Source organism: Heptranchias perlo, chromosome 13 (assembly GCF_035084215.1).
Source record: "Heptranchias perlo isolate sHepPer1 chromosome 13, sHepPer1.hap1, whole genome shotgun sequence".
Taxonomy (NCBI): Eukaryota; Metazoa; Chordata; class Chondrichthyes; order Hexanchiformes; family Hexanchidae; genus Heptranchias; species Heptranchias perlo.
This window is the reverse complement of record NC_090337.1, coordinates 58,401,641-58,426,799: the sequence shown is the minus strand read 5'-3', so window position 1 is coordinate 58,426,799 and position 25,159 is coordinate 58,401,641. Positions and strand designations below refer to the sequence as shown.

Below are 25,159 nucleotides of genomic sequence, written 5' to 3'. Positions count from 1 at the left end.
GAAACTAAATACAAGTATAAGAGTGTGACTCTGCCTCGACCTATCCCTCCCGTGGAGATGGTGTAATTTAATGCGTTTTTGCCTCTGTGAAGTGCTTTGTGACATTTTTCCTACATTAAAGGCATTATATAAATGCACTTTGTTGTTAGAAATCAATTAGATGGTACAGTTCGGTGGTTAAGGCACTGGACTAGTGTCCTAGAGCTTTGTGAAGCCTTTTATGGCAAGTTGGGATAATAACTCTGGCAATTCGTAGAAAGCACCAGGAAAAAAGGACCATGAAAGCTGCTGGTTCACTGATGTCCTTCAGGGAAGGGGACCTGCCACCCTTAGCTAGTTTGGTCTACACATGCCTTTAGTCCACACGATCTGGTTGCCTCTTTAGTGCCCTCTGGGCAATAAATGCTACCTTGCTAGTGTCACCATATCCCAAGAACAATTTTTTTTACAAGAAGCTTTCGGGTGGTCCTGGGGTCCAGTGCGTTGGTGTCCTGCTCAACCCTGAACTGACCGTCTTACCCCGCACCCAGACTGTGGTGGGATTTCCTGTTCCTGTGCCTGGGTGTTTAAGGAGCATCTGGACACAGCGAGCAGGGAAAACTTGGCTGGGAAAGGATCATGCTGAGCCTGCCTGATTTTTCATTCAGTAATTTAAATGGACAGACAACGATGGCCCTGTGAGTCACCCTGGTCGATTTTCCTCTATGTGCTGTACCCAGGTGATTCAATACACCCATTCACAGGGACAGGGAAACCGCCCTCTCCTGGTTCCACCTCCATTATATCGCCCATTCACAGAGACAGGGAAACCGCCCCCTCCTGGTTCCACCTCCATTATATCGCCCATTCACAGAGACAGGGAAACCGCCCCCTCCTGGTTCTACCTCCATTATATCGCCCATTCACAGGGACAGGGAATCCGTCCTCTCCTGGTTCTACCTCCATTATATCACCCATTCACAGGGACAGGGAAACCGTCCCCTCCTGGTTCTACCTCCATTATATCACCCATTCACAGAGACAGGGAAACCGTCCCCTCCTGGTTCTACCTCCATTATATCACCCATTCACAGAGACAGGGAAACCGCCCCCTCCTGGTTCTACCTCCATTATATCGCCCATTCACAGGGACAGGGAAACCGCCCCCTCCTGGTTCTACCTCCATTATATCGCCCATTCACAGGGACAGGGAAACCGCCCCCTCCTGGTTCCACCTCCATTATATCGCCCATTCACAGAGACAGGGAAACCGCCCCCTCCTGGTTCTACCTCCATTATATCACCCATTCACAGGGACAGGGAAACTGTCCTCTCCTGGTTCCACCTCCATTATATCGCCCATTCACAGAGACAGGGAAACCGTCCTCTCCTGGTTCTACCTCCATTATATCGCCCATTCACAGGGACAGGGAAACCGTCCTCTCCTGGTTCCACCTCCATTATATCGCCCATTCACAGGGACAGGGAAACCGTCCTCTCCTGGTTCTACCTCCATTATATCACCCATTCACAGAGACAGGGAAACCGTCCTCTCCTGGTTCCACCTCCATTATATCACCCATTCACAGGGACAGGGAAACCGCCCCCTCCTGGTTCCACCTCCATTATATCACCCATTCACAGGGACAGGGAAACCGTCCTCTCCTGGTTCTACCTCCATTATATCACCCATTCACAGGGACAGGGAAACTGTCCTCTCCTGGTTCCACCTGCATTATATCACCCATTCACAGAGACAGGGAAACCGCCCCCTCCTGGTTCCACCTCCATTATATCGCCCATTCACAGAGACAGGGAAACCGTCCTCTCCTGGTTCTACCTCCATTATATCACCCATTCACAGGGACAGGGAATCCGTCCTCTCCTGGTTCTACCTCCATTATATCACCCATTCACAGGGACAGGGAAACTGTCCTCTCCTGGTTCTACCTCCATTATATCACCCATTCACAGGGACAGGGAATCCGTCCTCTCCTGGTTCTACCTCCATTATATCACCCATTCACAGAGACAGGGAAACCGTCCCCTCCTGGTTCCACCTCCATTATATCGCCCATTCACAGGGACAGGGAAACCGTCCCCTCCTGGTTCCACCTCCATTATATCGCCCATTCACAGAGACAGGGAAACCGTCCTCTCCTGGTTCTACCTCCATTATATCACCCATTCACAGAGACAGGGAAACTGTCCTCTCCTGGTTCTACCTCCATTATATCACCCATTCACAGAGACAGGGAAACTGTCCTCTCCTGGTTCTACCTCCATTATATCACCCATTCACAGAGACAGGGAAACTGTCCTCTCCTGGTTCTACCTCCATTATATCACCCATTCACAGAGACAGGGAAACTGTCCTCTCCTGGTTCTACCTCCATTATATCACCCATTCACAGAGACAGGGAAACTGTCCTCTCCTGGTTCTACCTCCATTATATCGCCCATTCACAGAGACAGGGAAACCGTCCTCTCCTGGTTCTACCTCCATTATATCGCCCATTCACAGGGACAGGGAAACTGTCCTCTCCTGGTTCTACCTCCATTATATCACCCATTCACAGAGACAGGGAAACTGTCCTCTCCTGGTTCTACCTCCATTATATCGCCCATTCACAGGGACAGGGAAACCGTCCCCTCCTGGTTCTACCTCCATTATATCACCCATTCACAGAGACAGGGAAACTGTCCTCTCCTGGTTCTACCTCCATTATATCACCCACTTCTGCCTCAACTCCCTCCCACCGGATCCAACACCCAATCCGCGCCTTAATCAGATCAAGGATTGATTTCTCGACTGTCCTCCTCGCTGATCTTCTCTCCTCCCAAAGGGAGGGGGTGGCTCTGTTTTGAATTAGGGGGTCTCTCTCTGCTTTTAATCAGGGGTGTCTCCGGCCAGAGGATATCTCCCTCCTTTGAAAGAGTTCCTTGCAGTAGGTACGGCAACAGTGGTAGAAAAACTCACAGAGACGTTAATTTTCTCTCAGCTTTTATGGGCTGACGTATTGCTTGATCTCCAAGTCTCTGGTGTGTAATTAACCAGTCTTTTCTTACCCAACATGCAGATGAGAAATACACACATTAAGCGGGAGTTCGCTCAAGTCCCGTTGGATTTATCATTTACAGTACAATGACAAGTATTTATCAGGCAATTATAGACAGACATCCAGGTGACGGTCACTTCAAATGTCAGCATTCCTCTTCTCCAAGGCTCTCTTTGCATAGTTTGTTGCTGTGGACTTAAAGCAGCTGCCTTTAGTCTGGGACTACGTAAGCAGTGGGACCAGGTCCTTCGAAGGGGAGGCTGCGATGGGGGTTTATATGTTCAGCACACGGGAGCGGGTCTGAAACACCGCTGAGGAATTGGACGATGGCGATAACTTTGTCTTCACCACCGGCTCCTTTGAATAAATCAGAAAGCGTTAAAGAAAGTGAGAAAGAGCTTGCAACAGTTCGACTGTGTTTTTCACACCCTCAGGGCATTCCAAAGCTCTTCACAGCCAATAAATTACTTTTGAAGCGCACACACTGTTGTTTCGCAGGCAAACACCAATTTGCACCCAGCAAGTCCCACAAACAGCACTGAGGTAAAGGACCAGAGAATCTGTTTCGGGAGTTAAAATGGCCCGGACCCCACTTCTGCAGCTGCGAGTGAGTTAGACTGCCTGGCGGTCTAACTCACTCGCAGCTGCAGAAGTGGGGTCCGGGCTATTTTAACTCCCGGGCCTTATTAACCGTTAGTCCACAGAGGAGGTAAAAAGAGAGGATGTGACAGAGGGGTAGATCTTGATTTTGTGGCGATCATGTAAAACAGGTGCTAGTGAATCGGCAGCACATTTTACACCTCTCCTGATATTTTTATTTCCATTAACTTCCACTACCTGGGCCTTGCCGCCACACGGAGGCCTAGGGGAGCAGTGGTAAGTGGGATGGTAAGGCGCCAAATACTCTAGGGACCCAGGCCTGGTCCCCACCGGCCATTTGCTCGTGGCAGACAGGGAAGGAATGTCCAGCGATGGTCCCGGTGGGCACGGGGAATCCTGACCGGGCCCAGTGAGGGCAGTGGTTAGGCCTCACTACTCAATGTTTTTCTCATTCTCCACTGCAATCCCACCCACGTGAGGAATGGACCTTTAGATGAGGCACCTCAGCAAGCGACAAGAGGAGAGGGAGAAAACTGTAACAAGAAAAGCCCTGAAACGAGCATCAGCCAGGCCCTGTGCTCGGGTAATCCGTAGCCCCACACTTATGCTAGTGGCTCCCTGGTTGCTGTCACAGCGAGCGGTGGCTTTTAATAGGATTTTAAAATATTATTGATTGGAGAGCTGAATCACAATGTTAGCGTTTCAGCCTTCGAAAAGTATAAGTGTCAGCAAGGGTAGTCCAGCCCCTGCTGCCAGCACAGCTCATTAGGGAGGTCAGGAAATCCTGGGAGGTGCAGAACCTGCAGTCTGAGTCAGCTTGTGAGAGTGTCTTTTGCCAAGAGTTAGGCTTCTTGCTCTAACAGGCCTCACTGACAGTTGTTGTGGGTGAATGTGTCTGGTAATGCTGAACTAACTCCTGATATGTATTTCCTTTGAAATATTAAATCTGTTCAAATGTGTTTTTTTTTGTTTTTTCCAATTATTTCCCCCTTCCCCCCGTCCGTTCTCTCCTCAAGATGCTGACTCTTACAGGTTACTCAACAAGTGGCTATCCCACTGTGGAGGGCATCACAACCAGGCCTGAACATGTTTGCACTCTGGGTCTCCATATTACACAGTGCAGCCTGGCCCTCCTAATAAAAACTGGTTCTCAATGGCAGAAATGTAAAAGGGAAATGCAGGGCAATTACTTTCCCGAGGGACAAGTCAAGTAAAAGTACTTCTAAACACCTACATGTAGTACTGACGGCAGAAATCAACTGACCGCCACGTGCCTGTCTCCGATTCCTATCAGATCACTGCACAGCTCACGAGTGGCCATTTAGTGAGCCTCCATCAATTGTTGGACACCTCCTGTACTGGTTAATCTCATTAATCACCAAAACCAGCAACCCTACGGCCAGAATGACTTTGGGGTACAGGGTCAATTTGTCGCTGTGTCCTAATCCTTCCTCAAAACAACCTCCAACAGGTACAAAGTGTGACAGCGGGTTTATCAGATGGGGTGATTGTATAATCTGGAGCTACTCTCCCTTCACACACTTACTTTCAAGATAATTGGCAAAAGAACCAGAGGGGAGATGAGGAGAATGTTTTTTACGCAGTGAGTTGTTATGATCTGGAACGCACTGCCTGAAAGGGTGGTGGAAGCAGATTCAGCAGTAACTTTCAAAAGGGAATTGGATAAATACTTGAAAGTTAAAAATTTGCAGGACCGTGGGAAAAGAGCAGGGGAGTGGAACTAATTGGATAGATCTTTCAAAGAGCCGGCACAAGCACGATGGGCTGAATGGCCTCCTTCTGAACTGTACCAGTCTAAGATTCTAACTTCTGTAAATCTCCTGCAGCTCAGGGAATGAGGGTGACAATGCGGCACTTAATGGCGCTGTACAGATTAAGCTGGTGGGCCCATTTGTCTACAGCTCGCAGCAGTGAGTTTGCGACCTGTCACTAAGTTACTGCAGGTCTAATGGCTCAGTGGGTAAAGGTATGGAATGAGCTTTCACTGAGTTGTACAGCCCAGGATGGTCTGAGCTTTGACTTGCTGGTTTGTGCTGAGTTAGCTGATCTCAGTTGGGAAGGTAGCAGTGAGGGGAGGGAGGTTGGGGGAGGGAGGGGAGGGGATGTTGTGATTAGACTCAGCGCCCCCCACGTGAGGAACCAAAAGATGGGCCCATGCCGTCACCAAATCCTGCATCAATTGCTAACTTTTAGGAGCAGAGGCTCAAGGGGGGAAATTGGATGAGAAATGTCTCCTTCCGGTCGCAGGCAGGGATTGTGTGGAATCCGCTCTTCTTCCTCTCGCTGCAGACATCACGTCCAGCACTGCGATCGAAGTGTTATCTGCAGCCTCAGCCACCATCATCATATCAAGCTACACACAAGTCCACAATACTGCCCAATCTGAGAGCATGTTATCGGCACGTCTACCATTTAATTAATCGGCACACAAACTCCGACATAACGGTTCCCCGTGACTGTGTTTAAGTGGAATATTCGTTTTCAATCGACACAATACAAGTAGAATGTTACTGCTCCTTGGACTGTACACCAATGGAACATTATTGCTCCATGATACTGTATAGAAATGGAACATTATTATTCCATGAGACTGTATACAAATGAGACACTATTACTCCAAGAGACTATACATATGGAACATTATTAGTTCGCAATACTGTGTACAAATGGAACATTACTGCTCCATGAGACTGTATACAAATGAAACATTACTGTTCCATGAGACTGTACACAAGTCCATCTGCCATTAGGTCAGGTTGTATGTAAATCTATTGGTTAGATTCGAGACAGGCTCAGCATTCACATCACACTGGTTTGTAACAGAAAAATCACGGATACAGAAAGGTCACGCGTACGGAAAGGTCACGGGTACGGAAAGGTCACGGGTACGGAAAGGTCACGGGTACGGAAAGGTCACGGGTACGGAAAGGTCACGGGTACGGAAAGGTCACAGGTACGGAAAGGTCACGCGTACGGAAAGGTCACGCGTACGGAAAGGTCACGGGTACGGAAAGGTCACGCGTACGGAAAGGTCACGCGTACGGAAAGGTCATGGGTACAGAATGATTATAGATACCGATCGATCTGACACAGAAAGGCCACAAATCACTGTACCAAAGTTAAACATTACTGTCCAGCCAGGTGGGATCCTAATCCAATTCAACCGTAACTTCTCATCAGAAGGACGGCCCCGTTGACAATACAGCACTCCCTCAGTAATGCACTGAAGCATCAGCCTAGTTGCTAAGCCCTAGTCCTAGACTGGGGCTCAAACACTCAGCATGGAAGGGCTGAATTACAGAGCTTACTTGGGAGTAACTTTAACTTTCATCACTTGTCGACAAACGGGTGATAGCAAATCGGCAGCTGCTTTATACCTCACCCAACTTCAAAAGAAAAATCAGCGAGGTGTAAAACGGGCTGCCGATTCACTATCACCCATTTTTCACCTGCCGATAAAAGTTATAATTAACCTCAATGAGTTATTAAACATCAACAGAGCTGGAATCCATTCATAAAGAATGAGGCAAAATTGAACTTAAGACAACCAGAAATCAACAGCGTATTTGCCACTGAAGGAAATCAAAGGCCATGTATGTTAAATGGATTAAGATGTACTTACTGAGCTCTCGGTCTTTGTTATGCTGCCCGTCTCTGCTAATGAAGCTATTTGGTTCTGAGACTTGCTGGATGCAACCTGAAGTGGTTCTATACGTCGGAAGGCATCCTCTGTGAAGGCAGCCCTGTAACTGCTCTCAAGGACGATCTTATCTCCTGGGGGAGTGTACGCTTGCCTTATCCTCACAGGTTTGACCACTTTAACCCCAGTCCAGGGCTGGAACTCCTGTCTGGAACAAACAGTGGGGGTTTAGAACAAGTGTTTGTAACAAAAAGAGTTTCTGTGAGTTTTGTGTTACTGCCATGAACATTTTACTCCAACATCCAACTCATTCTGCTCCTTCCTTCCGGTGTGTGTATTATTACAGTGCGCACTGAGTTAGCACATACGCACCTTTTTTTAACCCAATGGTTTTAATTAACATCGAGTTTCCACGATTGTCCCCAGAAAGAAAAACAAGGCAAAGGGTCACAGCCAAAGCCACAAACTCCATTCCCTAGCCGCTGATTCCATCCCTCTCCTTGGCCACAGGCTGAGCCAGATTGTTAGCAACCTATCTGCCTTTGAGCTGAGCTTCCGACCCCATATACTGTCCATCACCACGTCTGCCTATTTCCACCTCCGTAATATCGCCCATATCCGCATCTGCCTCAGCCCATTTGCTCCTGAAACCCTCATACATGCTTTTGTTACCTCCAGAGTCGACTATTACAATGCTCTCCTGGCCGGCCTCCCTTCTTCCACCGTCTATAAACTTAAGCTCATCCAAAATTTTATCCTAACTCGCACCAAATACCGTTCACCCATCACCCCTGTGCTCGTTACCATCCATTGGATCCCGGTCTAGCAATGCCTCGATTTTAAAATTCTCATCCTCATGTTCAAATCCTCCATGGTCTCTTATCTCTGTAACCTCCTCCAGCCCTACAACCCTGAGAACTCTGCGTTCCTTCAACTCTGGCCTCTTATGCATTCCCGATTTGCTTAGCCCCACCATTTGGCGGCTGTGCCTTCAGCTGACTAGGCCCTAAGTTCTAAACCTCTCTGCCTCTCCAAAAGTCTCTCCTCCTTATGGACCACAAAAAGCAGGACAATTCCAATCCGGCCAATTACCGCCCCATCAGTCTACTCTCAATCATTAGCAAAGTGATGGAAGGTGTCATCGACAGTGCTATCAAGCGGCACTTACTCACCAATAACCTGCTCACCATTGCTCAGTTTGGGTCCCGTCAGGACCACTCAGCTCCAGACCTCATTACAGCTTTGGTCCAAACATGGACAAAAGAGCTGAATTCCAGGGGTGAGGTGAGAGTGACTGCCCTTGACATCAAGGCAGCATTTGACCGAGTGTGGCACCAAGGAGCCCTAGTAAAATTGAAGTCAATGGAAATCAGGGGGAAAACTCTCCAGTGGCTGGAGTCATACCTAGCACAAAGGAAGATGGTAGTGGTTGTTGGAGACCAATCATCTCAGCCCCAAGACACTGCTGCAGGAGTTCCTCAGGGCAGTGTCCTTGGCCCAACCATCTTCAGCTGCTTCATCAATGACCTTCCTTCCATCACAAGGTCAGAAATGGGGATGTTCGCTGATGATTGCACAGTGTTCATTTCCATTTGCAACCCCTCAGATAATGAAGCAGCCCGAGCCCGCACGCAGCAAGACCTGGACAACATTCAAGTGGCAAGTAACATTCGCGCCAGATAAGTGCCAGGCAATGACCATCTCCAACAAGAGAGAGTCTAACCACCTCCCCTTCACATTCAATGGCATTACCATCGCCGAATTCCCCACCATCAACATCCTGGGGGTCACCATTGACCAGAAACTTAACTGGACCAGCCACAAAAATACTGTGGCTACAAGAGCAGGTCAGAGGCTGGGTATTCTGCGGCAAGTGACTCACCAAAGCCTTTCCACCATCTACAAGGCACAAGTCAGGAGTGTGATGGAATACTTTCCACTTGCCTGGATGAGTGCAGCTCCAACAACACTCAAGAAGCTCGACACCATCCAGGACAAAGCAGCCCGCTTGATTGGCACCCCATCCACCACCCTAAACATTCACTCCCTTCACCACCGGCGCACAGTGACTGCAGTGTGTACCATCTACAGGATGCACTGCAGCAACTCGCCAAGGCTTCTTCGACAGCACCTCTCAAACCCGCGACCTCTACCACCTAGAAGGACAAGAGCAGCAGGCACATGGGAACAACACCACCTGCACGTTCCCCTCCAAGTCACACACCATCCCGACTTGGAAATATATCGCCGTTCCTTCATCGTCACTGGGTCAAAATCCTGGAACTCCCTGCCTAACAGCACTGTGGGAGAACCTTCACCACACGGACTGCAGCGGTTCAAGAAGGCGGCTCACCACCACCTTCTCAAGGGCAATTAGGGATGGGCAATAAATGCCGGCCTCGCCAGCGACGCCCACATCCCATGAACGAATTTTTAAAAAACCCACCTTAAAACCTAGCTCTTTGACCAAGCTTTTGGTCACTTGTCCTAATGTCTCCTTCTTTGGCTCAGTGTCAATTTTTTGTCTGATTACGCTCCCAAAAAGCATGTGGGCCATTTAACTAAAGGTGCTGTACATATTTGAGTGGTTGTTCTTGTATGGAGGCCAAAGAGTAGGCAACATAAAACAGGAAGTAGTGATCAGATGTTGTCAGGTTTGTGTTTTAAAAGCCTGGAGAGAAAATGTACTATCCCCGGAGTAATAAAAAAAGGACTGAAATCTCTCTCCTCATGAAAACTGTACACACTACTCCAGGTGTGGACTCACCAACGCCCCTTACAATTGTAGCTAGACTTCCTTACTCTTGTACTCCAACCTCCTTGCAATAAAGGCCAACATACCATTTGCCTTCCTAATTGCTAGCTGTAACCGCATGTTAACTTTCTGTGTTCGTAGAATCATAGAATGGTGAGAGCACAGAAGGAGGCCATTCGGCCCGTCGAGCCTGTGCCGGCTCTCTTCAAGAGCATTCCTGCTAGTCCCACTACCCCGCCCTATCCCCGTAGCCCTGCAAATTTTTTCCATTCAAGTACTTATCCAATTCCTTTTTGATAGCCACTATTGAATCTGCCTCCACCACTCTTTCAGGCAGCACATTCCAAATCATAACTACTCGCTGCGTAAAAAAGTTTATCCTCATGTCGCCTTTGGTTCTTTTGCCAATCACCTTAAATCTGTGTCCTCTGGTACTTGACCCTTCCGCCAATGGGAACTGTTTCTCTCTATCTACTCTGTCTAGACCCCTCATGATTTTGAACGCCTCTATCAAATCTCCTCTCAACCTTCCCTGCTCTAAGGAGAACAACCCCAGCTTCTCCGGTCGATCCATGTAACTGAAGTCCCTCATCCCTGGAACCATTCTAGTAAATCTTTTCTCCACTCTCTCTTCTGCATTAAATTTCATCTGCCACGTGTCTACCCACTCCATCAGCCTGTCAATATCCTCTTGAAGTCTATCACTATCCTCCTCACTGTTCACTACATTTCCAAGTTTTGTGTTATCTGCAAATTTTGAAATTGTGCCCTGTACACCCAAGTCCAAATCATTAATATATATCAAAAAAAGCAGTGGTCCCAGCACTAACCCCTGGGGAACACCACTGTATACGTTCTTCCAGTCCGAAAAACAACCGTTCACCACTACTCTATGTTTCCTGTCACTTAGCCAATTTCGAATCCATGCTGCCACTGCCCCTTTTATTCCATGGGCTTTAACTTTGCTGACAAGCCTATTACCTGGCACTTTATCAAACGCCGTTTGGAAGTCCATATACACCACATCAACTGCATTGCCCTCATCAACCCTTTCTGTTACTTCATCAAAAAACTCAATCAAGTTAGTTAAACACGATTTGCCTTTAGCAAATCCATGCTGGCTTTCCTTAATTAATCCACACTTGTTCAAGTGACTGTTAATTTTGTCCCAGATTACTGTTTCTAAAAGCTTCCCCACCACTGAGGTTAAATTAACAGGCCCGTAGTTGCTGGGTTTATCCTTACTCCTCTTTTTGAACAAGGGTGTAACATTTGCAATTCTCCAGTCCTGTGGCACCATCCCTGTATCTAAGGATGATTGGAAGATTATGGCCAGTACCTCTGCAATTTCTGCCCTTACTTCCCTCAGCAACTTAGGATGCATCCCATCTGGACCGGGTGATTTATCTACTGTAAGTACAGCCAGCCTTTCAAGTACTTCTTTATCAATTTTTAGCCCATCCAGTATCTCAACTATCTCCTCTTTTACTGTGACTTTGGCAGCATCTCCTTCATTTAGTACTTCAGCCATGCCCTCTGCCTCCATGAGTAGGTCTCCTTTTTGGTCCCTAATCGGCCCCAACCCTCCTTTTACTATTTATATGCCTATAGAAGACGTTTTGATTCCCTTTTATGTTCGCTGCCAGTCTGTTCTCATACTGTCTCTTTGCCCCTCTTATTTCCTTTTCCACTTCTTCTCTGAACTTTCTCTATTCAGCCTGGTTCTCACTTGTATTATCAACCTAACATCTGTCATACGCCCCCTTTTTCTGCTTCTTCTTACTCTCTATCTCTTTCTTCATCCAGGGAGCTCTGGCTTTGATTGCCCTACCTTTCCCCCTCGTGGGAATGTACCAGGACTCTACACGCACCATCTGTAATTTCCCTGCAAATTTGCTCCTCTATATCCTTCCCACTAGTTGGTGGCCTATAGAATACACCCAGTAGTGTAATGGCACCTCTATTGTTTCTTAACTCTAACCAAATAGATTCTGTCCTTGACCTCTCAGGGACATCCTCTCTCCAGTACTGCAATATTCTCCTTAATCAATACTGCCACCGCCCCCTCCCTTTCTTTCCTTCCCTGTCTTTCCTGAACACCTTGTATCCAGGAATATTTAATACCCAATCCTGCCCTTTTTTGAGCCAGGTCTCCGTTATCGCCACTGCATCATATTCCCATGTGGCTATTTGCACCTGCAGCTCACCAACCTTATTTACCACACTTCATGCGTTTATACACATGCACTCTAAACCTATCTTAGACCTTCTCGTATTCTCTCTTAGTCTGATCCCACCTAATACCGTACTATTTCTTACTCTAGTGCTATCTGTCTCTTCCAATCCTTTGTGCCCCTTGTTTCTCCTTTCCAATGCTACATCCTGGTGCCCACCCCCCTGCCAAATTAATTTAAACCCTCCCCCACAGCACTAGCGAACCTCCCCGGGAGGACATTGCCTCGTGTACAAGGACACCCAAATCTCTTTGTACACCAATATTTAATAGTTTCTCACCATTTAAAAAATATTCTGTTTTTCTATTTTTTCTACGAAAGTGACTAACCTCACATTTCCCCACATTATACTCCATCTGCCACCTTCTTGCCCACTCACTGAATCTGTTGATATCCCTTTGCAGACTCTTTGTGTCCTCCTCACAGCTTATTTTCCCACCCAGCTTTCTATTGTCAGCAAACTTGGATACATTACACTCGGTCCCTTCATCTAAGTCATTAATATAGATTGTAAATAGCTGAGTCCAAGCACTGGTCCTTGAGGCACCCCACTAGTTACAGCCTGCCAACCTGAGAATGACCCGTTTATTCCTACTCTCTGTTTTCTGTCCATTAATCAATCCTCTATCCATGCTAATATATTACCCCCAACCCCATGAGCCCTTATCTTGTGTAACAACATTTTGTGTAACATCTTATCGAATGACTTGAAAATCCAAATATACTACATCCACTGGTTCCCCTTTATCTACCCTGCTAGTTACATCCTCAAAAAACTGTAATATATTTATCAAACATGATTTCCCTTTCATAAAACCACGTTGACTGTGTCTCATCATATTATGATTTTCTAAGTGCCCTGTTACCACGTCCTTAATAATGGATTCCAGCATTTTCCCAACAACTGATGTCAGGCTAACTGGCCTGTAGTTCCCTGTTTTCTCTCTCCCTCCTTCCTTGAATAGTGGTGTTACATTTGCTACCTTCCAACCCACTGGGACCGTTCTAGAATCTAGGGAATTTTGGAAGATCACAGCCAATGCATCCACTATCGCTGCAGCCACCTCTTTTAGAACCCTAGGATCAGGTCTAGGGGATTTATCGGCTTTTAGTCCCATTAGTTTCTCCAGTACTTTTTCTTCACTAATATTAATTATTTTAAGTTCCTCACTCTCATTAGACCCTTGGTTCCTCACTATTTCTGGTATGTTTTTTGTACAAGGGAATGATTCTAACACGCGGTGACTCTGAAATAGGCCTTTTGAAAGTTCATGCATCTGAGGATGACTCCTTCACAGCAGAACTCAGTGCGGATCGAGGATGGAATTTGGGACAAGCTATAAACGTAAATCAGCATGATATTTGAGTTTGGCAAGCCGTAGTAAGATGTTATTTAAATTCTATTTTGCTGTTTAAAAGTTGACTACACTAAAACATTGTGGGGGTTAAATTGGTTAACCCCCGAAAAAGGGTGCTGGGATCACGGTGTGCGATTAATTTGCGCCTGGTCGTTGAGATGCAGGCCACACGTAACATTCATGCTGCCAGCACTATCTGAGCTGTTGAGTGGCTGCTCACCAGCAGGGGGCCCAGATATTGGGAGTGGCTAGCATCACTTAAAGGCAGCATGCACCTCTTAAAGGGGAGGTGCACCGTGGCTGCAGGAAGTGGTGGAAGTCAATGGTGAAGTGAATCTGAGCTGCGATACAGTGAAGCATGGTGACGATGGGACCTCTGGAATTTTTAAGGATTAACAACTTGGCTGCTCAAAGGTTGCGGGACTCTTATATTTTCAAACTATAAGATATGGGTCTGAACAGATATCAGAAATCACTCACGTAAAACACAGATGCGGGTCCTATCCCTATGTTTTCAAACTGTTGAGTTCTTTCCAAACAGTGAATAAAGGTTGCCCACAACTAAATCCCACATCCTCCAATCTGCACATCTGACCCCGCCAATCTGCTGATCTGAGTTTGTACAGAGCCTGCGAGGGAGCGTGCACCAAGGTTCTCTGATGATGCGCTAGAGGCCTTGGTGCAAGGGGTGGACAGAAGGAGGGACATCCTATATCCACAGAGGGGAAAGGGGCCCACCAGACATATGCCCCGAGGCAGTGGGAGGCAGTAGGGGACGAGATCAATGTCAGGAGCATAGTACCTTGAACATGGATGCAGTGCAGGAAGAAGCGCAATGATTTGACACGAGTGGTCAAGGTGAGTGAGTTCAACTGTCAAGTGGCGTCTCCTACTAACTGCACCACGCACTATACCCCCATCACCCACATACCAACAAACTCTTTCAATCAGCACTCAACTCTTCCAATCAGATGCTTCCTCTCACCCTCACACATTACCACTGTTGCAAGCCGCACACCCACAACTCACAGGTCACACACACTGGCAGCTATTCAGCCATGACAGCCACATCACCCAAACATCTTGCAGGACACTCACTGACACACGTCCCGCTTTCTTGCAGGAGAAGGTGGCGCATAACAAGAGGCAGCAAGTGGCAGTGGCTCCATGGAACATGAGCCTGTTGTCCTCTCTCAGGATGACAGCATTCCTGTCCCACCCCTGCCACTCCGTCAGTGCCCTTGCTGTTGCCTGTCAGCCAGCCAGCCCACTCCCTGTAGACTATTGAAACTTTATTATAGGAAGATAGGAACAGGAGAAGGCCATTTAGCCCTCGAGTCTGTTCTGCCATTCAATGAGATCATGGCTAATCTGTGACCTAACTCCATATACCCGCCTTAACCCCATATCCCTTGATACCTTTGGTTAACAAAAACATATCAATCTCAGATTTAAAATTAACAATTGAGCTCGCATCGACTGCTGTTTACGGAAGCGAGTTCCAAACTTCTACCACCCTTTGCGTGTAAAAGTGTTTCCTAACTACACTCCTGAAAGTCCTGGCTCTAATTTTTAGGCCAGGTATTCAAGTATAGGAGACCTCCAAAAACAGGTACAAATACATCAGCAGCCAGAGGCAATAATCCAGCAACTAACCTGTAACTTCTGCATGATCTCTTTAAATAATGATCCTCCATGTTGCTTAAGACCTGTTCAGCTGTGCGAGGTTAAGACAGTGCATTGTCTGGAGCGTGGAGTTCCAAAATCGCATCTGTCCCTTTAAATCAGCGTTGCACTCTGATCTACCGCATAATCTCCCTACTTTACACGCTGCTGGCGTTCGTTAAGTGCGCGTGCACTAACGCCTTTACCGATATGGCGTCAGGCGCACGTCACACCGGAAGTGTGCACACGCATCGCGGACCTCATTTTCGGTCCTTAGGAGTCTGCGTGGTGCCTACATAACAAGAGCTACGCAGCCCAATTTAGCCCCCACTAACACTAGAATCTCTGTGGCACTCATCTCGTTGTACTCATCGTTTCCAAAAACTCTGTAGTATTTATACTTTTGTACTGATCAGTTTGCGCTGTAATCTCCATTGCAGTCTGCATAATACAGGTAATTATCCACTAGGCCTATTATTAAGTGCAGTTGCACTCTTCAAAGTGGCTCTATAAAAGCACTCTTACTCACCTTCTCCGATTAATGACTCACGTTCATCTTTTTTGAAACTTTTAATGTTTATGTGTTTCAAACCTATGGGAGGGCAATTTTCCAGTGGAGTGTGAGTCGGGTAGGCAGTGGGCCTGAGGGAGTTGGCGTAGAGCCTGTGCCGTTGTCACGGTTGGGACTAGTTTAAATTAATTTTGTGAGTTGCCAGCACGAAATGTGCTCCCTGTAGCCAGTTTGCCAATCAGGTGGGGTGGTTGAATGTGAAGGAGTTGTTGTAGCACCTTAAGGTGGGGAGGGGGAGGAAAGTGTTGGCAGTGAAATGAAGAACCAGTTTAGAACAGCAGGGAGAGTTTTAGCAGCAGCAAGACCGTTTGAAGCTTTTACAGCTCAAAATCCACAAGTGACTGGCATAATAAGTGTGCCAAACCTGCTCCAAGCTTCTCTTGACTGCATCCGAGGATCCCTCTAGTGGGTGCTCAAAATGGCCGCCTCTCAACCTCTACTGCCCACGTTTGGTGGGCGGGAGCAGGAAGTGCCTAATCCGGTGGGCAGTGATGAAAATGATTATATGACCCCGATTAGCATAAATTCATGAAGTCGCCACCTGTTTCCAGCAGAAGCTCCGGCCATCAGGGTCAAAGTCCGGCCGAAAATTGGAACGGGTGGGAACTCGGTGCTTCCCATTGCTATTTTGGCGCTGCCCCAATTTTAGGTGCAAACAGGGAGTAGGGACACGAAACTGGCTCCCATAAATGACCCACATTATGGAAGTTCTTCTTTGTACAACAACAATAACATCAACCTGCATTTGTATAGCACCTTTAACGTAGCAAAATATCCCAAGGTGCTTCACAGGAATGGTATCAGACAAAATTTGACACAGAGCCACATAAGGAGATATTAGGGCAGGTGACTAAAAGCTTAGTTACAGAAGCTTGGTTTTAAGGAGCACCTTAAAGGAGGAGAGACAGCTGGAGAGGTTCAGCAAGGGAATTACAGAGCTTAAGGCCTAGACAGCTGAAGGCACGTCCTCCAATGGAAGGGCGAAGAAAATCGGGGATGTACAAGAAGACAGAATTGGAGGAAAGCAGAGTTATTGGAGGTTTGTAGGGCTGGAGGAGGTTACGGAGATAGGAAGGGGCGAGGCCAGGAAGGGATTTGAACTCAAGGATAAGGTTTTAAAATTTTGGCATTGCTGGACCAGGAGCCAGTGTAGATCAGCGAGCACAGGGCTGATGGGACTTGGTGCGAGTCAGGATACGGGCAGCCATGGAGAGATTTGAACACAAGGATGTTTCAATCAAATCGTGCCTCACTATCTTTCTCTCTCATTTTGACTCTGTCTGTGTCACGCTTTCTCTCTCTCTCTCTCTCTCTCTCTGTCACTCTATAGTCCCGACTTTAATGTAACCCGCCAGGTGAGAATTGGAGGAGGGGGGGGGTGGTTGAGGTCGGACACCGGTTTCACACCCTGCCCAATTTTAGGCTCCATTGAGCTCAACGGCTGTCCGACCCGAACCTGCCCTTTTCCCGTCTGTGGGTTAGGTTAAAATCGGGGCTCGTGTATCTGGCTTTATTTCTCGTCTGTCTCTGCGGCTTTGTCTCTCTCGCACTCTCTGTATAAGAAGAGTTTGGTGCATTTTGCATGATGAATCAGGTTTTTGCCTCTGGAACTTGGAGCTGTCAGCAATGCAATGAGCCGCAGCCTATCAGTGCTGTGCTCCATTTAATGTACTGCTGCATTTTTAATACTGAAGTGTAAATAATGCATCAAACAACTTGGAAACCAACATGTGAAAATGTCTTCCAATTTATCTCTATATGTGCCTGGGGGAGTAAGACAGTGAGTCCAATTACCCTGCAACAATTACAACACAGAGCTTCAAACATGAGTTACATATACTCTTCAATGCACCAAACTCTCCCTGTACAAACTGAGAAAGTAAGAGGGACACACACACACACACACACACACACACAAAGGGAAACAAATAAAGTGAAAGAAGGAGACAGTGACACAGAACAAGAGAGACAGAGAGAAAAAATGCGAGGATGACAGAGACAAGACGAGAGAGAGAGAGAAAGAGAGAGAGAGAGAGAGAGAGAGGCATCCCCCTGTGCTCCCACAATGTCTCAAATATAAAATTCTTATCCTCGTGTTTAAATGCCTTTAAAGTCTCATGCCTCCCTAACTCTGCAGCTTCCTCCAGTCCTACAAACTCCTTCGAACTCTCCATTCCTCCGTCTCTGGCCTCTTGTGCGACCCCCCTCCCTTCGTCTCACCACTGGCATGTTTTCAGTCACATCAGCCCCACACGTGGGAATTCTCTCCCTAAACCCCTCCTTAAAACCCACCTCTTTGACCAAGCTTTCACCCCTCCTAACATCTCCTTCGTCGGCTTGGCATCCTTTTTTTTTGATTATGCCTCTGTGACTCCCCTTGGGACGTTTTTCTATGTTAAAAGCAAGTTGTGCTGTTGTTGTTGTTGTAAGGATAGTTACATTACATAATATAAAACATAATGTATTATTATTCTACTAAAGAGTAGAATGGATGGCCCCGGTATTTATAGGGAATGGGGAGCGGGGGTGGTATAACGGCAGGGAAAGCTGGAAATGCAGGTTTCCCGGAGTTCCTGCTGAATTTAACAGCAGGACTTCATTTACATTTTTTGTCTCTGTTTCCCAGGTTGTGAGGCTGGCTGGCTGTCACCCAGGAAGGCCTGTGGCACCAAGCCGCAGCCGGTGAGCAGAGAGGAGGGTGGGAGGGAGAGATCGTGGGTCGGGGGGACATGGGAGGGGGGGGGTGGGGAGGACCACAGGGAATGGGGGGGGGGGGGGGTGGGGAGGGTGGCAGAGAGGACATTGCAGGCCAGGAGGAGATCGGTGGTGTTAACGGGGGGGAGGGCGGGGAAGTACTCCAGCTCCTCCCGGCCCACAAGCAGTGCTGGAAAGGCACTTACCTGCTGGATCTGGCCGTTCTCATCTCCCATCAGCTGCTGGGATTCCCAAGCCCAGCCATTAAATTTAAAACTGTCCTAGCATTTGAGGCACGCGGCCTCATTAAAATATTTAAATGACGGGTCTGCCTCTGGACGTCAGGTTAGTCGCCCGCCCCCTCCCATCAACACGCCACTGTTAAAGCCGGAAGTGGGGCGGGTTGGAGTCGGGTTTCCCATTTTTGAATTTTTAACCCTGCCCTGCCCACCCCTCTCCCGCCTGTCCTGGGGGGTTAAAATATCCCCTCCAATGTCTCTTTAAGGCTACAATGTCCAATTGATTGGTGAAGGCTTGGTCATTTCATTCAGTGGTCAATAAAGTGCAGAGATTCCAGTGCTAGTATCTTTTGTTTCTGCAGAGTTTCTCTGTCCATTCCAGATGTCTGCCATTTCTTTCTTCATATTTTTTTCCCCAACATTGTTTGTACCATTTGGCAAATTGGCATAGACTTAGGATTATCAGGGGAAGTTAGAAGAAATGGAGTGTTATTCCAACACATACAAGTAGAGACTGAGGAAGAGATTTATGACAACATTCAAAAAAGATCTGGATAAGAATATAAAAGAGTATGGGGAAAGGATAGAGAAATAGGATTAAAGCAGATAGCTCCAGTTGAAGAGCTAGCAACAGCACAAGTGCAATGGGCTGAATGGCCTCCTCCTGTGCTGTGAATTCTATGCTTCTGAAGTGTGACGGCCAGAAAGCAATAACTGTAGGAGGACAGATAGACTCATTCATTAGACAGATTCATTATTTAAAAGGGGAAATGTCTCTGTATTGGGTAAGGACTGAGGCTGGCACACTCTGCATCATTGACCTCTGTGGTGTACCAGCATGGTGCCAAGTGCAAACAAAGCAATGAATTTATACACTTCTGTGACATGAATGACAAAAATATCACACATCTTTACAAACAGTTGGAAAGCCAGCAATAACTTGCCAGAGGTTGATAAACCCCTTTAAGACGCTCTGATGTGTCATTTAAAAGACAGAAATCCTACACAAACAATACTGAGACCCTGCTTGAACACAGCACAACGCAACCCCAAAATATCAGCGTTATGTTGTGCAGCTGTTAATACAGAGGGTCTTAAACATTGTGTGCTCCAGAATAAAGCTGTCATTTTTCAGTGTCAGTTGCCCTTGTCCATTTATTCTAATAAAGTCAATCACAGTGGCTGATAGCCAGTGAGCAAGCCAGTCGAACAATAAGAAGGATTTATTAGGAAGGATTTTTACTAATTTAATGAGAAACATTTAAACTGCTGTATGGTGCTTTCAAAATTCCAGCACTCAATGATATGTCATTCAATGGTATTTTAGTTTTTAATTTACTGAGCCAAAGGCAGGGATGGACCAAGAAAAAATAAAGCTATTTATTCCTCAAGTTTTATATATACATACATAAAGTATTGTGAATTAATAAAAACTGTCCAGTTCCACACATTTTCCCCGAGTGCACATATCCAGTGGATGTGCAGAGCAACACCTCATGTAGATAGGACAGATAAATATCTAACATAGATGGGACAGAGCAGTGCCTGATATATGTGTGAGAGAGCAGCACCTAATCTAGATGAGAAACATCTAACATAGATGGAATTACCTCATGTAGATGGGAGAGAGCAGCACCTAATGCAAAGGAGACAAATATCCCTTGTAGATGGCACAGATCAATGCCTATGAAGATGGCACAGGGCGACACCTGGTGTAGATGGCACAGGGCGACACCTGGCGTAGATGGGACCGGGCGACACCTGGCGTAGATGGGACCGGGCGACACCTGGTGTAGATGGCACAGGGCGACACCTGGCGTAGATGGGACCGGGCGACACCTGGTGTAGATGGGACTGGGCGACACCTGGTGTAGATGGGACAGGGCGACACCTGGTGTAGATGGGACAGGGCGACACCTGGCGTAGATGGCACAGGGCGACACCTGGCGTAGATGGGACCGGGCGACACCTGGCGTAGATGGGACCGGGCGACACCTGGTGTAGATGGCACAGGGCGACACCTGGCGTAGATGGGACTGGGCGACACCTGGTGTAGATGGGACAGGGCGACACCTGGTGTAGATGGGACAGGGCGACACCTGGTGTAGATGGCACAGGGCGACACCTGGCGTAGATGGGACCGGGCGACACCTGGCGTAGATGGGACAGGGCGACACCTGGTGTAGATGGCACAGGGCGACACCTGGCGTAGATGGGACCGGGCGACACCTGGTGTAGATGGGACCGGGCGACACCTCGTGTAGATGGGACTGGGCGACACCTGGTGTAGATGGGACCGGGCGACACCTGGTGTAGATGGGACCGGGCGACACCTGGTGTAGATGGCACAGGGCGACACCTGGTGTAAATGGCACAGGGCGACACCTGGCGTAGATGGCACAGGGCGACACCTGGCGTAGATGGCACAGGGCGACACCTGGTGTAAATGGCACAGGGCGACACCTGGCGTAGATGGCACAGGGCGACACCTGGTGTAAATGGCACAGGGTGACACCTGGTTTAGATGGCACAGCGTCGCAAACACTAAAGGAACTGCTCCGAGTTTTTGATACAGCCCAGGGCAAGTCTGAAGTGTGAATTTGAGAGATGACTAGGCCTGGTGAGTCACCAGTGGTGAACCCAGTCCAGCCCATCCTCACCTTATTTGATATCTTTTTCCCCCAGGAAACCATTTGTACAAATCCCCCCTTGTAAGGAGGCATGATTAATAAAACAATTTAAACATAAAGTCATATTTGAACAAAACCAAAAGAATGCTTAGCAGAAAACTCTAAGTTTCACAGTACAGATTCACAGCACTGAGCTGCCAATCAAGCACTCAGGTAGCATCATTTAAAATACATCAGAGAGATTTTGGACATTTTCTACAAGAACAAGCCCCGAAGGGGGAGATGGGGTTGTCTCACTAAAGTACAGTATCTACAGGGTTAAAACAAATTGTCCCGAGTGAAAGACTAACCCGGCGCAGAGCTCTAGGCACTGACCTGTAGGAGGTGGTTTTCACTGCGGGCCTGATCTCCTCCTCCCTAATCAACCTTTGGATGGGTTCCCTGGGGTTTTGCTGCCTCTCTCCTCTCTGCTTGTCTGCAACTGGCCCGGGATGGAGAGTGTGAGCGCTGGAGCTGTTGGAGATGGAGATCTGGTCCTGCCCCCCCTTCACCCAGGGGTAATTCTCCTTTTTGGGGATTGGCCACGGCTTGAAGTCCAGTTTGTACTGGGTGTCGCTGGAGAAAGGGACCTCCGACGGCTGGTACTCCCGCCTGGGTTTGCAGCTCGCCTCCTTGCGGACCTTCCAGGACTTGAAATCGCGCTTGGACACCGACTCCTGGACAGGACCATCTGCCCCTCTGTGCTCGGGGACCAAGGGCGGGTTGTTCTTCAGGGCTGAGTCTGCAGCTACCTGCTGGGTGACCGATCTCACCTCCTCCACTATGACCTCGGAGTAATTCTGGACAGTCAGTGGCACCGAGAGATCGGACTTGTCCAGCTGGTTCCAGAAGCGAGAGAGGCAGCAGACCCTACTGATACAGGGCCAAGCCATGACCCAGACACACAGCCGGCAGAACCCAACCGAGAGAGAAACACAACCGCAAAATCCGGAGCCTCCCCTGGACCATCCGCCCTTGGCTGGCGAGGTTCACCCTCTAAGAGCTTTCTTTGCGGGGCTCCTCCATGGCCGCGTCCAAATCCGCAATATTAGCGGAGAGATTAGCGAGCCCGGCGCATGTCTGCTCCCCCCTCCCCTCCCCTCTCCTCTCCTCCCTCTCCCTCTCCCTCCCCTCTCGCTCAAGCCCCTGTGCTGTCGGTGAGATGCTGCATTGGAAATTCAGCTCACGTGTGCCCACCCCCCCCCAGAGTACCTGGACCCCCGGACTCGCAGCAACCCAGGCAACTGAAGGTAAATGCTAAACCCACACACACCCACACCCGTCCATTTATACCCATTCGTCTTTATTTGACAATCGTTTGTCTGCACTATGACTGCCCTACAGCACCCTCTGCTGATCACTCGCTCGGGTTATACCGAAAACTACACAAAATAAACTTATACTATATATTAACATTTATATATATAAAACATATAAATAACAAACACACATACACATATAAACATATATATAAACTTAGAATCATTGAATCATAGAAAGGTTAAAGCATGGAAAGAGGCCATTCGGCCCATCGAGTCCGCGCAGGCCCTATGCATCAGCAATCCAGCTAGTCCCACTGCCTCGCCCTATCCCGTAGCCCTGCACATTTTTTCATTACAAGTATTTATCCAGTTCCCTTTTGAATTTGCCTCCATTACCCCCTCTGGCAGTGCATTCCAGATCCTAACCATTCGCTGTGTAAAAATGTTTTTCCTCATATCACCTTTGGTTCTTTTGCCAATCACCTTAACTCTATGCCCTCTGGTTCTTGACCCTTCTGTCAATGGGAACAGTTTCTATCTACTCTGTCTAGACCCTTCATGATTTTGAACACCTCTATCAAATCTCCTCGCAACCTTCTCTGTTCCAAGGAGAACAATCCCAGCTTCTCCAGTCTATCCACGTAACTAAAGTGCCTAATCCCTGGAACCAGTCTAGTAAATCTCCTCTGCACCCTCTCTAAGGCCTTCACATCTTTCCTAAAGTGCGGTGCCCAGAACTGGACACAATACTCCAGTTGCGGCCAAACCAGTGTTTTATAAAGGTTCATCATAACTTCATTGCTTTTGTACTCTATGCCTCTATTTATAAAGCCCAGGATCCTGTATGCTTTTTAAACCGCTTTCTCAACCTGCCCTGCCACCTTCAACGATTTGTGCACATATACCCCCAGATCCCTCTGTTCCTCTACCCCTTTTAGAATTGTGCCCTCTAGTTTATATTGCCTCTCCGAATTTTTCCTTGCATTTATATAGTGCCTTTAATGTAGTAAAATGTTCCAAGGCGCTTCACAGGAGTGTAATCAGACAAAATTTGACACTGCGCCACATAAGGAGATATCAGGGCTTGGTCAAAGAGGTAGGTTTAAAGGAGCATCTTAAAGGAGGAGAGAGAGGTAGAGAGGTGGAGAGGTTTGGGGAGGGAATTCCAGAGCCTAAGGCCTAGATGGCTGAAGGCATAAATAAATAAATGAACATAAACATATATAATTAACATGTACTTATATAATATACAATAATTATACACTATACATCTTATGCCGATTGTGCAGTTTTCTCAATTTTCGAACTATAATCTATGATCGGGGGAGGGGAGTCCCAGGGGTCTGTACGGTCACCTTGTTTCTGGCTGGCTGGCTGGTGGCGGGTTTATTGTGCATCCCAGGAACAGCCTAAGGACCATGCAACCTGTGCAATTACACGGGGTTCCCCGAACCAGTCCGGGCCCCTCAGTGGATGCAGCGATAAGTTTCAGAAAAGTGCGAGTGCAGATAGATGATCATAAAAAAGGGCTGCAGGTTCGAGTTTGAAAATTTATGAGGAAATTGTCCAATTCACAGGGCCAGGGGCCAGAACCAGTCCGGGGTCCCAAGTGGATCCAGCGATAAGTTTAAGGATTGAGGTAAATCGCTCTCGCTTTTATCGAGAGGCTCCAAACTGAACCCTTTGCATGGGGCCCCCGCAAGGGAAACACTGCTCCTGGCTATCATTGCCTGGGGCCTGCCCTTCAGACATACTGCCTTGCTTGGCCAGCTCTAGTCCAGTAACAGCGTTGAACTGTTCTTCTACTACATCGGCTTCCACGATTACTGTGGATTTGACTGTAAGAGCTGGGACAGTCCTGAAGGTTACTGCTCTCCTCCTGCCTCCACACTCCCTTCCCCTCCCCATGCAGGGCCAGCACACTGAACTGCTCGCCGTCCTACTTGGTACACACAACCCAGGCTCCCATAGGCAGCCATATGCCAAGTTAAACACTGCGGGTGATTTGCTGCTGCTCCGCACCCTCCTGCTGTGCTTATGGACAGTCTGACCCCTGACCTTGTTTAGTTTGGTGAAGCCTCTGTCCCTGCACATGTCATCTGCTTCTGCCATGTCCAGTGATGCTGATTTTGTACGGGATGGACTCTTTTATCCAACTGAGATATAACACCAGATGCAGGAATATCTGTGTCAGATTACACTCTGTATTACACCAGATGCAGGAATATCTGTGTCAGATTACACTCTGTATTACACCAGATGCAGGAATATCTGTGTCAGACTACACTCTATTACACCAGATACAGGAATATCTGTGTCAGATTACACTCTATTACACCAGATACAGGAATATCTGTGTCAGACTACACTCTATTACACCAGATGCAGGAATATCTGTGTCAGATTACACTCT

General features: G+C 47.7%; 1 protein-coding gene across 1 annotated transcript; it reads right to left on the bottom strand.

The window, feature by feature from the left end:
* Nucleotides 1-2,970: 2,970 nt before the first annotated feature.
* map6d1 (MAP6 domain containing 1) lies at nt 2,971-22,560 on the bottom strand. Its single transcript, XM_067994779.1, has 3 exons — nt 21,821-22,560; nt 7,282-7,507; nt 2,971-3,395 (listed from the first exon to the last, which is right to left on the bottom strand). Exons 1-3 carry the CDS (start codon nt 22,375-22,377, stop codon nt 3,312-3,314), a joined length of 867 nt encoding a protein of 288 aa, XP_067850880.1. The 5' UTR covers nt 22,378-22,560; the 3' UTR covers nt 2,971-3,311.
* Between the last annotated feature and the right edge of the window lie 2,599 nt (nt 22,561-25,159).